The following is a 13,223-nucleotide window of genomic DNA, read 5'->3' as shown; positions in this document are numbered from 1 at the left end:
CTCACAGCTCAAGAACTTGGTGTCACCATGTCACACATGGTAATAAGCACTCACAGCTCAAGAACTTGGTGTCATCATATCACACACATGGTAATAAGCACTCACAGCTCAAGAACTTGGTGTCACATAAGCACTCACAGCTCAAGAACTTGGTGTCACATAAGCACTCACAGCTCAAGAACTTGGTGTCATCATGTCACACATGGTAATAAGCACTCACAGCTCAAGAACTTGGTGTCACCATGTCACACACATGGTAATAAGCACTCACAGCTCAAGAACTTGGTGTCACATAAGCACTCACAGCTCAAGAACTTGGTGTCATCATGTCACACATGGTAATAAGCACTCACAGCTCAAGAACTTGGTGTCATCATGTCACACACATGGTAATAAGCACTCACAGCTCAAGAACTTGGTGTCACACATGGTAATAAGCACTCACAGCACAAGAACTTGGTGTCACATAAGCACTCACAGCTCAAGAACTTGGTGTCATCATGTCACACACATGGTAATAAGCACTCACAGCTCAAGAACTTGGTGTCATCATGTCACACACATGGTAATAAGCACTCACAGCTCAAGAACTTGGTGTCACCATGTCACACATGGTAATAAGCACTCACAGCTCAAGAACTTGGTGTCATCATGTCACACACATGGTAATAAGCACTCACAGCTCAAGAACTTGGTGTCACCATGTCACACATGGTAATAAGCACTCACAGCTCAAGAACTTGGTGTCATCATGTCACACACATGGTAATAAGCACTCACAGCTCAAGAACTTGGTGTCACCATGTCACACACATGGTAATAAGCACTCACAGCTCAAGAACTTGGTGTCACCATGTCACACACATGGTAATAAGCACTCACAGCTCAAGAACTTGGTGTCACCATGTCACACATGGTAATAAGCACTCACAGCTCAAGAACTTGGTGTCATCATATCACACACATGGTAATAAGCACTCACAGCTCAAGTTTCATGTCCAATAACCATGGACTGCAGGGTGGATATCATCAGGTATGTATAGATCCAAAACTCTGAAGAAGTCTGCTTACTGAAATGTTGGGTAAACCTTTGCAGAGCATATTATAGTGTGTGAAGTAGACCCTCTCTTTAACCTTTGCAGAGCATATTATAGTGTGTGAAGTAGAGCCTCTCTAGTGTGTGTGTGAAGTAGACCCTCTCTTTTCTGAAACGGCCCTGAGTTACCACAGAGCCGTCACAAGGCCTGTGTTACAACCCCCTGTGCCCTCCTCAGCAGTCACGAGGCCTGAGCCCACAGGAGTGTGTGTGGATATACAGTCATAGCCGTCACGAGGCCTGAGCCCACAGGAGTGTGTGTGGATATACAGTCATATGGAAGAATAGAGTACATCAGGCATAGAGAACTGAAGTGTGACGTTCCGTTTCCATAACGGCAGAATCACTGGATCTAAACAAACTTTCGAAGTGGCTTAAATAGCATTGAATGTAGACATGTGGCACCATTTCTAGCTAATAAATTGTTTCAAATGTAGGCTATAGCCATTTAAACATATTTTACCTGCTAGGCAGCAGCTTAGCCACATAACACGGATTATCTGGCAGGTGTAATAGAAAGAAACAATATTCCAGTGGATATTTCACGTCTTCCTAAAGACTGGCGGCTGTTAAGTGTGACGATTTTTGCCAAAAAATAAAGCCAAGACGTGTCATACAAATTCTGAACCTGCCTTGATAATTATTCTACTTTGTCTTTTATTACTTTTTTACTACTTTTGCCTTTGTTTTGTTTTTGCTTAGTAATTATTCTTTATTTTTAAATGATTTTACCTTGTGTTTTATGTTTTCTTTTTATTATGATCTTTACCTTTTGAACTATTCTTTGACTATATTGCCCTTCTATGCTTTTATTTGTTATTATTGTTTGGTTTTGTTTATGTAAAGCACTTTGAATGACCTCTGTGTATGAAATGCGCTATATAAATAAACTTGACTTGACTTGACTGGACATCTGTGAATCTAAGGATTTAACCGTATGCTGTGAAGTTATATGCAGGTCTCTTTTACGGAGGAAACCCATGCTAAAATAATACTCTGTAGTCACAAATTTGTTCGTGTTGGTATGAATATATGTTGTAGTATGTGATTCCTACAGTGTAAAACAAATATACTAACATCTTAGAAACGTTGTAAAAATCATTGAAATAGATTAAGAAAGCCACCGCTTTGATTACTATGGTTAGATTGATTTGTTTAGATCCAGTGAAATTGCTGCCTTGACAACGCTACGTCATGGCTTCGGCACTCTATTAGGCTCCTATAACTGTAGAAAAGAGGAAGATGAAGTCCCACTTTTCTACCATAAATACAACACTACTCCAGACAGACCCTAGAGGGCGCCCTGGTATAAAAAGTGAAAATTCTCTCAGTTGAGCAGTCAAAGAAACAATGCAAAAGGTTGGTGGTCCTAATATTAATCATGTATTCCTATTTCATTCACAGTGCTGGTTTCACCGTCTGAAATTACACAGTATATACAATATAGGAAATGCAATATATACAGTGTGTCTTATGGAACCTGTACTGATGCATACAATTAGACCTAAATAAATGAGAACTGCTGACATGAAATATAAACATAAACGTCTGAGAGAGTCAGCAGACATTCTAAAGCCCACCACACACAGCCGGCGTGTCGCTTTACTACACACGACTGGCCACGTGGTCACCCTTGTCGCGTCACCAGCCGTGTGCGTGTGTGTGTGCGTAGGCCTTAATATGTTGATCCCTGCCGTGTGCGTAGGCCTTTATATGTTGATCCCTGCACTGAGTGTGCGTAGGCCTTAATATGTTGATCCCAGCCGTGTGCGTAGGCCTTTATATGTTGATCCCTGCACTGAGCGGATCCACTTCTTTACAGTATATGTATAAGTATATATACTTTTTTGATCCCGTGAGGGGTGAATTAGTGAAACACACACAGCACATAGTGTACACATAGTGAGGTGAAGCACACACTAATCCCGGCGCAGTGAGCTGCCTGCATCAACAGCAGCGCTCGGGGAGCAGTGAGGGTTTAGGTGCCTTGCGCAAGGGCACTTCAGCCGCGGCCCACTGGTCGGGGCTCGAACCGGCAATCCTCCGGTTACAAGTCCAGAGTGCTAACCAGTGGGCCACGGCTGCCCCAATAGATCCCTGCACTGAGAGGATCCACATTCACATAGTCCTCCCCGTCACTGTGTCCACTGTGATGCGCCATGTGTTCATAGTCCTCCCCGTCACTGTGTTCTGTGTAATTATCCATGCGCTCATAATCTTCCACTCCACCACCCAGAGTCTCTGTGTTGACGTAGTCTCCCTCTTCAGCCAAACTCTGCTCTCTGCTCCCAAGAGTCTCTGTGTTGACGTAGTCTCCCTCTTCAGCCAAACTCTGCTCTCTGCTCCCAAGAGTCTCAGTGTTGACGTAGTCTTCCTCCTCCTGTAAACTCTCTGCCTTGACACCCAGAGTCTCAGTGTTGACGTAGTCTTCTTTATCTTCATCATCTTCATCATCCGCTGACTCGTAGTCTCTCTCGTCATCCTCGACCGGCTCATTCCTCCAGTAGGTCACCCCACCCTCTGGGTTACCGGCGTCTGTGGACACAGAGACAGCGCGGGACAGCGAGAGGATTAAAAAGCACATTCGCTAATGTCCAACTGTCACTAAAAGCACATTCGCTAATGTCCAACTGTCACTAAAGTCCAACTGTCACTAAAAGCACATTCGCTAATGTCCAACTGTCACTAAAAGCACAGTATAGAACTATTTGAAGGTAAAATAACTCCATTGTGCCCATTTAAAATCAAATGGCAGTTTAAGGTAGAGTTGTAAAAGAGTTGTGCTTTCCTACAAAAACTTGTAGCTGTTACTACACTTGACCATGAGGATCTGTTATGGGGAGATGAGAGATGTTGTTAAAGGGGTGGTTCAGGATTTTGGACATAGGACCTCATTTCCAAGTAAGCAAGTGTGATATTTATCAGTGGAGACCGTTTTCAACACGTTTCATCCAGTCCTTCTAATTGCAGAGTTCGCAGGTGCTAGGCAAGCGCAAGTCAACGGTATGTGCTAGCCTGCCACTAAAAACAGTCTTACCCACTCCAAAGTACACCCAAGGCAAATAAATTATAACGCCAGACTATCGATGTAAATGTCTGTATTGATAGTTTTATTTCTAACATTATTCTATCCTTGCATTTCAACGATCGCATTACATTTTGAGGGACTAGTGTCTTAGCAGCGGCGGAATTATACTTGCTCCAGTTAGTAGTACTGCGCCAAAAAGTAAACTGTAAAGCGCACTCCGATGGGGACACCTAGTAGTAGCCTTGGTAATATCAGTCCGCCGCTGAGATGCAAAATGACTACTACCAACTTCAGGGAACAAAGTATAACTATTGCAACGCGATGCAAGGGTAGTTGTATTTCTTACACTATTCTATCAACACAGACATTTACATCGATTGTCTGGAATTTGCCTCGAGTGTCCTTTGGAGTAGGTAAGACTGTTTTTAGTGGCAGGCTAGCACATACCGTTGACTTGCGCTAGCCTAGCACCTGCGAACTCTGCAATTAGAAGGACTGGATGAAACGTGTTGAAAACGGTCTCCACTGATAAATATCACACTTGCTTACTTGGAAATGAGGTCCTATGTCCAAAATCCTGAACCACCCCTTTAAGGGGATACACACATCTAGTCTCACTGAGAGATGTTGATACACACATCTAGCCTCACTGAGAGATGTTGTTAAGGGGATACACACATCTAGCCTCACTGAGAGATGTTGTTAAGGGGATACACTCATCTAGTCTCACTGAGAGATGTTGTTAAGGGGATACACACATCTAGCCTCACTGAGAGATGTTGTTAAGGGGATACACTCATCTAGTCTCACTGAGAGATGTTGTTAAGGGGATACACACATCTAGTCTCACTGAGAGATGTTGATACACACATCTAGTCTCACTGAGAGATGTTGTTAAGGGGATACACACATCTAGTCTCACTGAGAGACGTTGTTAAGGGGATACACTCATCTAGCCTCACTGAGAGATGTTGTTAAGGGGATACACACATCTAGCCTCACTGAGAGATGCTTTCTTGCGCCTGTTGCCAAGGCAACATCTCCACACTAGAAAGATGCTGAGGAGCAGGAGGAGGAGGAGGACCAGCCCCCCTGCAGCCAGGAGGTAGAGGAGCCAGGACACTGTGGAGATCAAAGCACACACACACACACGCACGCGCACACACACACACACACACATACACACACACACACACACGCACGCGCGCACACACATATACACACACACATACACACACACACACATACACACAGAGACACACGCACGCGCACACACACACACACACATATACACGCGCACACACACACACACACACACATATACACACACACACACACAGAGACACACACACACACACACACACACACACACGTACGTACAGCCACAATATGACCAAAATCAGTTAGTATCCACAAACAAGAAGAATTGTACACACACTTGCATCATTTCACTCCGAAGTATTGTGCTCATTGTACAAACGTGACAGTAACACTCCCCACACACACTCTTGTGCAATGTGCAGCCAGGTGCACTGGGTCGTACCTTTAACAGTGACAGTGAGCAGTTCAGACGGAGTGGAGTTGAAGTGGCGAGAGCCTACAGTCACCTCAAACACACAGCTGTAGTTGCCCTGGTGGAAGTCGTTGGCCTCATGGAAGAGGAAGCAGGCCAAGTGGTGCTGTGCCGAGTGGTCCTGTGCTGGTTCTCTCCAGGTTTGGTTTGACCCGCTGAGGAGGAGCCGGAAGGAGCCTCCTGTGTACCCCTGAGGCTCAGAGGAGCAGACGATGGAGAAATTGTGACCTTTGGTGACCTCTAGGGTCTGGGGTCGTACTGTGCCCTCTGACCTCTGTGGGTTTGGGAGACACGATGCACCCCCCTCTTCTTCTGAGATGAGAGAGATGTTGGGCTGTTTCAGACTCACTGGAAAACACAGGGATACTGGTAAAACTTCAGCCAAATCGTCCTAATCAAACAGTGATTTGGTCGATAAGGTATCTACATAATTATCATAATTAATATAATTATATTATTATTGACTTTTGGTGCCCTCGGCGAACAAACATTAAGCACCCCAAATGCCACCAACCCCAACCCCAAACCGTGTCACCAACCCCAAACCGTGCCACCAACCCCAAATGCTACCAACCCCAACCCCAACCCCAAACTGTGCCACCAACCCCAAACCATTCCACCAACCCCAACCCCAAACCGTGCCACCAACCCCAAATCGTGCCACCAACCCCAACCCCAAACCGTGCCACCAACCCCAAGATGCATGTTTTTGTGCACTATAAAGTCAAAGTCAAAGTCTGCTTTATTGTCAATTTCTTCACATGTCAAGACATAAAAAGAGATCGAAATTACGTTTCCCACTATCCCACGGTGGAGACAAGACATATTTTACCAATTAGGTCCACAGACAAACATAACATTCAAGTAAACAATATAAAAAGTAAAGAAGAAGGCACATACAATGAAGAAATAAGAGCAGCAAAATTTGGGTTGAAATTGTGCACTTGTGCATACAGTGGACAGTCAATATAATAGTGTAAAAGTCAGGCCAATAAATGGCTGAGGTAGTTCTGTTTGACCTAAGTATGCAAGTGGCGTAGAGGTGCAAGTTATGTAAGAGCAGCAGAAGTGTGTTCAGAAGTGTTTTCAGGACAACAGGACAACAACAAGAAGTTGCAAAGTGTGCAAGTGTACAAGTGGAGTAGTGCAAGGCAGCCATTGTGGGTCCAAAGTCCAGGATGTTATGTAGCTGAGGGTGGAGGGGGGAGAGAGTTCAGCATCCTAACAGCCTGGTGTATGAAGCTGTTGGTGAGTCTGGTGGTGCGGGAGCGCAGGCTTCTGTACCTCTTCCCAGAGGGCAGTAGATCAAACAAATTGTGAGCAGGGTGACTTGCATCACTCACAATTGTGGTCGCCTTGCGGGTGAGGTGGGAGGTGTAAATGTCCTTCAGGGAGGGGAGTGAAGCACCAATAATCCTTCCAGCTGTGTTCACTATGCGCTGCAGGGCTTTCCTGTTGTATTCAGTGCAGCTTCCGCCCCACACAGCGATACAGCTGGAGAGGATGCTCTCAATGGTGCCTCGGTAGAATGTGGTCATGATGGCTGGTGGAGCACTTGCTCGCCTGAGTTTCCGCAGGAAGTACAGGCGGCGCTGAGCTTTCTTCGCCAGTGATGCAGTGTTGGTGGTCCAGGAGAGGTCTTCACTGATGTGCACCCCCAGGAATTTGGTGCTGCTCGCTCTCTCCACCACAGCACCGTCGATGGTCAGTGGCAGGTGTTGGGTGTGACCTCTCCGGAAGTCAACAACAATCTCCTTGGTCTTGCTGACGTTCAGCAGAAGGTTGTTGTCCCTGCACCACGTGGTCAGAAGGTCGACCTCCAACCTGTATTGAGTCTCGTCGCCCTTGGTGATGAGACCCACCAGAGTTGTGTCGTCAGCAAATTTCACTATGTGGTTGTTGCTGTAGGTTGCAGTGCAGTCATGCGTCAGCAGGGTGAAGAGCAGCGGACTGAGCACGCAGCCTTGGGGGTCCCCCGTGCTCAGTGTGATGCTGCTTGAGATATTGTTGCCAACACGTACTACTTGAGGCCTCTGACAGAGGAAGTCCAGTAGCCAGATGTAGAGGTAGGTACTGAGTCCCAGTTTGTCAAGCTTGCAGATGAGTTGTTGTGGTATTATGGTGTTGAATTCAGAACTGAAGTCTATAAACAGCAATCTCACATATGAGTCTCTTTTTTCCAGGTGGGTGAGGGCTGGGTGGAGGGCAGAGCAGATTGCATCCTCTGTGGACCGTTTGGCTCGGTATGCAAACTGGAAGGGGTCCAGGGTGGGGGGGAGAATGGATTTGATGTGTGACATGACAAGCCGCTCAAAGCACTTCATGATGATGGGTGTCAGTGCCACGGGGCGGTAGTCATTGAAGCAGGATGGAGCAGTTTTCTTCGGCACAGGTATGATGGTGGCAGCTTTGAAACATGATGGGACGATGGCTTGCTTCAGGGAAGTGTTAAAGATGTCTGTGAAGACATACTTAAGCTCCTCAGCGCAGTCCTTCAGCGCACGACCTGGGATGTTGTCTGGGCCTGCTGCCTTACGGGTGTTGATAGCAGCAAGTGTCCTCTTCACGCTGTCGGCAGAGAGGCACAGGGGCTGCTCATGTAGAGGGGGATGGGTCTTCTGTGGGCAGGTGCTGTTTTGTGCTTCAAAGCGAGCAAAGAAGCGGTTCAGGTTGTTGAGCAGAGGGATGTTGCTCTCACAGCTCTGTGGCGCGGGCTTGTAGTCGGCCTGAATACCCTGCCATAGGCTTTGTGCGTTCCTGCTGTCTTTGAAGTGGGTGGTTATCTTGTGAGTGTATTCCTTTTTTGCTTCCTTGATGCCACGGGACAGGTTGGCTCTCGCTTTTCTCATGCCAGCTTCATCCCCAGCTTTGTCTCTGGCCCTCAGCAGCCTGAAGACATCCCCTGTCAGCCATGGCTCCTGTTATCATAGACGACCACCCCAACGATAGTGGTGAACTCGGTGAACAGGGTAATGGTGAAGATAAAGTCATACACCCGTGGCCGTATTTGCAAGGAATGTTTCTGTACATTGGCAGCTTTCTGTGAAGCTGAACACTCCACTACCTGCCTCAGTGGCCTGTGAAAGGCTATTTAGCATCGCAGGACTTGTCTTCAGTCCAAGAAGAGTAAGACTGAATCAGGCCCGGGGTGGGAAATCGGGAGAATTCCCGGTGGGCCGCTTCACTTTTGGGCCGGTCGAGGAAAAATATATTGACATTTGTCACGTTAGCCTATCTTTTCTTAAAGTAGGACACGTTCCGCATTCTGTGCATGACACCAATGCAATGCCTCTGCATGGGTTGTAGCCTACGTGAGGGAGTTCTCCCCTCCCAAAAAGATTTGGTTGGGTCCATATAGCCCGTCTTTTCCAAAACTTTTTCTCAGATACAGATAGCCGAGCCGGCCCTACAGTAAACACAAGCGTCAGGAAGGATGGATGAGAGGCCAGGAGAGACTGAGCAGCAGATCAACCAGTCGACCACTGAAAATGATGAGCCCGAAATTAGTGATGAGGATGCCATGACTACAGGGACAAGTAGAGAGGATAAATTAAAGTTATTTAATGTAAGAAAGAGCAAATACCCTACATGATAAACCTATATGCCTTGTTTGCTCAGAAGAGGGTTGTAGTAAAGGAGTAGGCTAAATCACCAAACAACAATATTGTTTGCAATTACAGTACTCATGCAAAAAACATGTAGCCTAAACATTAGTTCAATATGCCTCTTTGTGGAAGTGTGGGATAGGCTACATTTCAAAGGCTTTCTTTCTTTCTGTTTTTGTTAACTTGTGGAATAGTGGAATATTTTTTGTTAACTTCTTAGTTGAAGTGAATTATTATATAACCTTTACACATTTGTTGAACCATGGTACCAGAGGTGGGACCAAGTCACTGTTTGGCAAGTCACAAGTAAGTCCCAAGTCTTAGCAGTCAAGTCCAAGTCAAGTCCCAAGTAAAGACAGAGAAGGGCAAGTCGAGTCCAAGTCCAAGTCACCTCAAAGCCAAGTCGAGTCCAAGTCCAAGTCCCAATCTTTTTCAAGTCCTGAACAAGTCATCAGGTACTCTTCACTTAATAATGCCATTATTAGACTATCGATCATAATTTTAACACATCAATCTAATCTACAGTATTTTTTTTTATAAATACAGATTAAAATATGTTCAATGGTTTTCTCTTGAAATCTTTTACGATATATGCATGCGCATACCTGTGAAATATACGCATAAGCATACCTGAGTAATCTGTACGAAACGGATAGCTACAAGACACTCATAGCAGCAAATATATATTGTTTTTCCAAATTGCGGTGTCCACTGTAAGGATGAGTACTAATTTGACTGATGGCAGTTCACTGCGCTAGGCCACAGATTTGCCTGCAAACAATTTATTAGGCTGTCTGCCAGTGGCGACTCATAAGGGAAGCCAAGGTCATGGTTAATGATTACAATAAATGGTGACGAGAAGAATCGTCACATAGGCTACATTAGTAAATAGCTGCAGTTAAATATTTTAGGTTTCAAGCTTCTTATATGGCATATTAAATAAAGCATAAATCACAAAATTACTGAGTAACCACAAAGGTAAAAGTAAAACACTTCTATTTATTTAAAGGATAATGATGACAAAGTAATTTTGTTTTAAAGTATTCATTTCTTAAATACTATACATGTGATGCTTTTTAACTCATTTGTAAAAGGTGCACTGTCACTTTAAGCCCATTGTGTGCCACTGTCCACACGTTCTCCTAACGATGTTTTTTTTACCAGCTCCGTTCAAATATAGCTATGGCTAGTCCACAAACTCTAACATTGTTTGTGCCACATGTATAGCACAATATTAACAACGATACGCATGATATTAAGTTGGCACAAACAGCTTTCATTCCTATGGAAATAAAAGCATGTAATAACATCATGCTTGCTAGACATTTTCTGTTTGCAATTAAAAGTGGATTATGAGCCTGGTATAGCCAGTAGCCACCTAGCTACGTGGAATGCGTTTCAATCGGCATAAGATCATGTGCTTCATGTAAACTAATTATTGAAGACATCAAGACTCACCAGTTCCATTACACAAAAGCAAAGACAACTCTTCATATTCTTGTCCATTTGCAGCCTATGTCAAAGTGCCCTGGCTCTCACAGTTTATAACAGTAGTGAGCACCGGATAAATCCGCAATTTCCTCTAATCTCGTCTTTGTTTCCTTCATGATTTCCCTTCATAGGCCCACGTTTCTCTCCCTTTCGTGCGCGCTGAGACGCGTTCTCAATTAAATGGAGTAGGCCGCTAGCATACGTTCAAGTTGGATCATCCTTATGTAACATGCTGTTGATACATTTTGACATTGTAAACGTTCTCAAACAAAAATGCAAATCAGTTTGCAGTAAAGCTAATATTTATTTATAATTGGTCCTTCCTCTGTCTCTTGGTGCCCTACACACAGTGTGCGTGATGCGTGGTGGTAAGAGCAGCACTGATCACTGTGCTCTGCCTGTTTGTGTCCACTATGTGTATTTTGTTTTTTTCGTTGCGAGGTGAAAGCATCTCTGGGGTGACTGGTCCACGATCAGGAAATTCATTTATTGACTCGAGACCTGTCAAGTCATTACAAGTTAAAGAGGCAAAGTCCGAGTCAAGTCTCGAGTGAATAGTATTCAAGTCCAAGTCGAGTCGCAAGTCATGCCGAATTTTATCAAGTCGAGTATGAAGTAATTAAAATCATGACTCGAGTCTGACTCGAGTCCAAGTCATGTGACTCGAGTCCACATGTCTGCATTGTACTAATAAAAACTACAGGATAGTAAGAGCTGAAATGTTGCTTCATTTATCCAATTTCCACCACTATGGAAAACATGGGCCGGTCTTGGGCCTGAAACTCCCAAGCACTGAATTCTGGCAACTTTGAAAACCAGCTTCTTTTGAATATGAACAGAAATATCAGAAAATTACTTTTGATACTTAAGTACAGTATATATCAGATACTTTAAGACTTTTACTTAAGTAATATTCTAAAAGGTAATTTTCACTTCTACCAAAGTCTTTTTCTAGTGCGATACTTGTACTTTTACTCAAGTATTGCTTTCTAGTACTTTATACAACACTGCCCAGGCTACAGTTAAACTAGCTAGCTTTAGTTGAGATCAGCAGGCCAGGCTATAGTTAGTTATCTAGCTTTACTTGAGGACAGCAACCAAAACTAGACTGCATTTCCGGCGGGAACTGCGAAAGTGTGCTTGCCCTGGTCCGGTCACCAACGTGAGCAGACAGTGACATACGCTATGCTGAACCTGGCTTGATCCAAGCATTCTAACAGTGCCTTTCAGTGTTGGAGCAGTAGCAATACCTCAAAAGCTCTATTCAACTATTGCCTTGCGGGGTGAATGCGGTTCGTTGGATTTTACCCGTGGCCTGCCTTCGAATTTAGCTTCTATGACTGAAATCAAATCAATAAAATAAAACAACAGCAGTGATTGGCTGCAAAAATAAATAATGTCACGCATCTTGCACCTCTCAAACTGGGCTATCAGGTAACCTAGAGAAAAAATTGAAATTATGAAATATGACTAAGGCATTACAATGCTGCTTGTTTGTCAGGATACTTTTTCACTGATTTATTTTAAAAATATGAGCTATGAGTGTGAATGTTATATATTCCATCCCCTAATTCTGTTTTACTGGTTTATTTGACAAATAATCTATATGGATTTGCTCTATAAAGACCTTATGTCTGTTTGGGATTGTTTTGAGAGCCTATTGATGTATCTCAGAATAAAGGAATGTCCACAACATTAGTGATGTTTTTTTTTTGTGTGTGTATGTATTTTAAACTCATTGAATGTAGCTGGATACTCATGAACGCATGTCTCTAATAGCCACAATTGGAGTAATTTTAGCAACACCGTATTTTGTGTGGCCCATAACGACCCAGTGGATCATGAAAATGTGCCAAAATTCACATTCCTTGCTTGTTGTTGGTACATTAATCCCACTCAGATTGCCACTTATCTGAGATGTAAGAGTTCAGTATAGGTTTAAGGTCTGGGGCAGGGATTTGACATTCTGTGACTTCTTCATTGAGGGCTTGCTTAGCAGCACTGTCCGCTTTCTCATTTCCCCTCAGACCAACATGGCCTGGGACCCAGCAAAAAACTTCACTCAAGTTCTGGTTCTTTAGACGTTCTAGTTGATTAAGCTCAGCTTTGGTTGTACTTTTTGCATGACATTAAAGCCTACTGGAAAGATTTTTAATTGCAATTTACTTTTACGATTAAATAAAATTAATTTATCCCTCTCACCCATAGTTTTCTATTTATTTACAAATGTACATAGGCCTACTGTAATTACATTTATACATAGTTATTCTACTGATCTTTATACTATTCATCCTGCACATAGACTTATTCTTACTACTCTTATAATGTTGTTTCTGCACTACAATGACACTGTTTTCACACTGCACATAGCTGTATGTTATGTACATATCTGTTATATATTTGTCATATTGAATATCCATATTTATTCTG

At 43.8% G+C, this 13,223-nt stretch overlaps 1 protein-coding gene across 1 annotated transcript in view; it reads right to left on the bottom strand.

Annotated features, from left to right (window-relative positions):
• Positions 1 to 2,456: 2,456 nt before the first annotated feature.
• LOC121685223 overlaps positions 2,457 to 13,223 on the bottom strand; it is a 31,117-nt gene continuing 20,350 nt past the window's right edge. Inside the window, exons 3-7 of the mRNA XM_042065625.1 lie at positions 5,668 to 6,045; positions 5,115 to 5,246; positions 3,206 to 3,631; positions 2,870 to 2,901; positions 2,457 to 2,754 (exon numbers count right to left, since the gene is read on the bottom strand). Of these exons, the coding sequence (XP_041921559.1) occupies positions 2,876 to 2,901; positions 3,206 to 3,631; positions 5,115 to 5,246; positions 5,668 to 6,045 (962 nt within the window). The 3' untranslated portion in view covers positions 2,457 to 2,754; positions 2,870 to 2,875. The remainder of the gene's footprint in view (positions 2,755 to 2,869; positions 2,902 to 3,205; positions 3,632 to 5,114; positions 5,247 to 5,667; positions 6,046 to 13,223) is intronic.

Source organism: Alosa sapidissima, chromosome 16 (assembly GCF_018492685.1).
Source record: "Alosa sapidissima isolate fAloSap1 chromosome 16, fAloSap1.pri, whole genome shotgun sequence".
Taxonomy (NCBI): domain Eukaryota; kingdom Metazoa; phylum Chordata; class Actinopteri; order Clupeiformes; family Clupeidae; genus Alosa; species Alosa sapidissima.
Note: the sequence above shows the minus strand (reverse complement) of the source record. Positions and strands in the feature narration are given on the sequence as shown.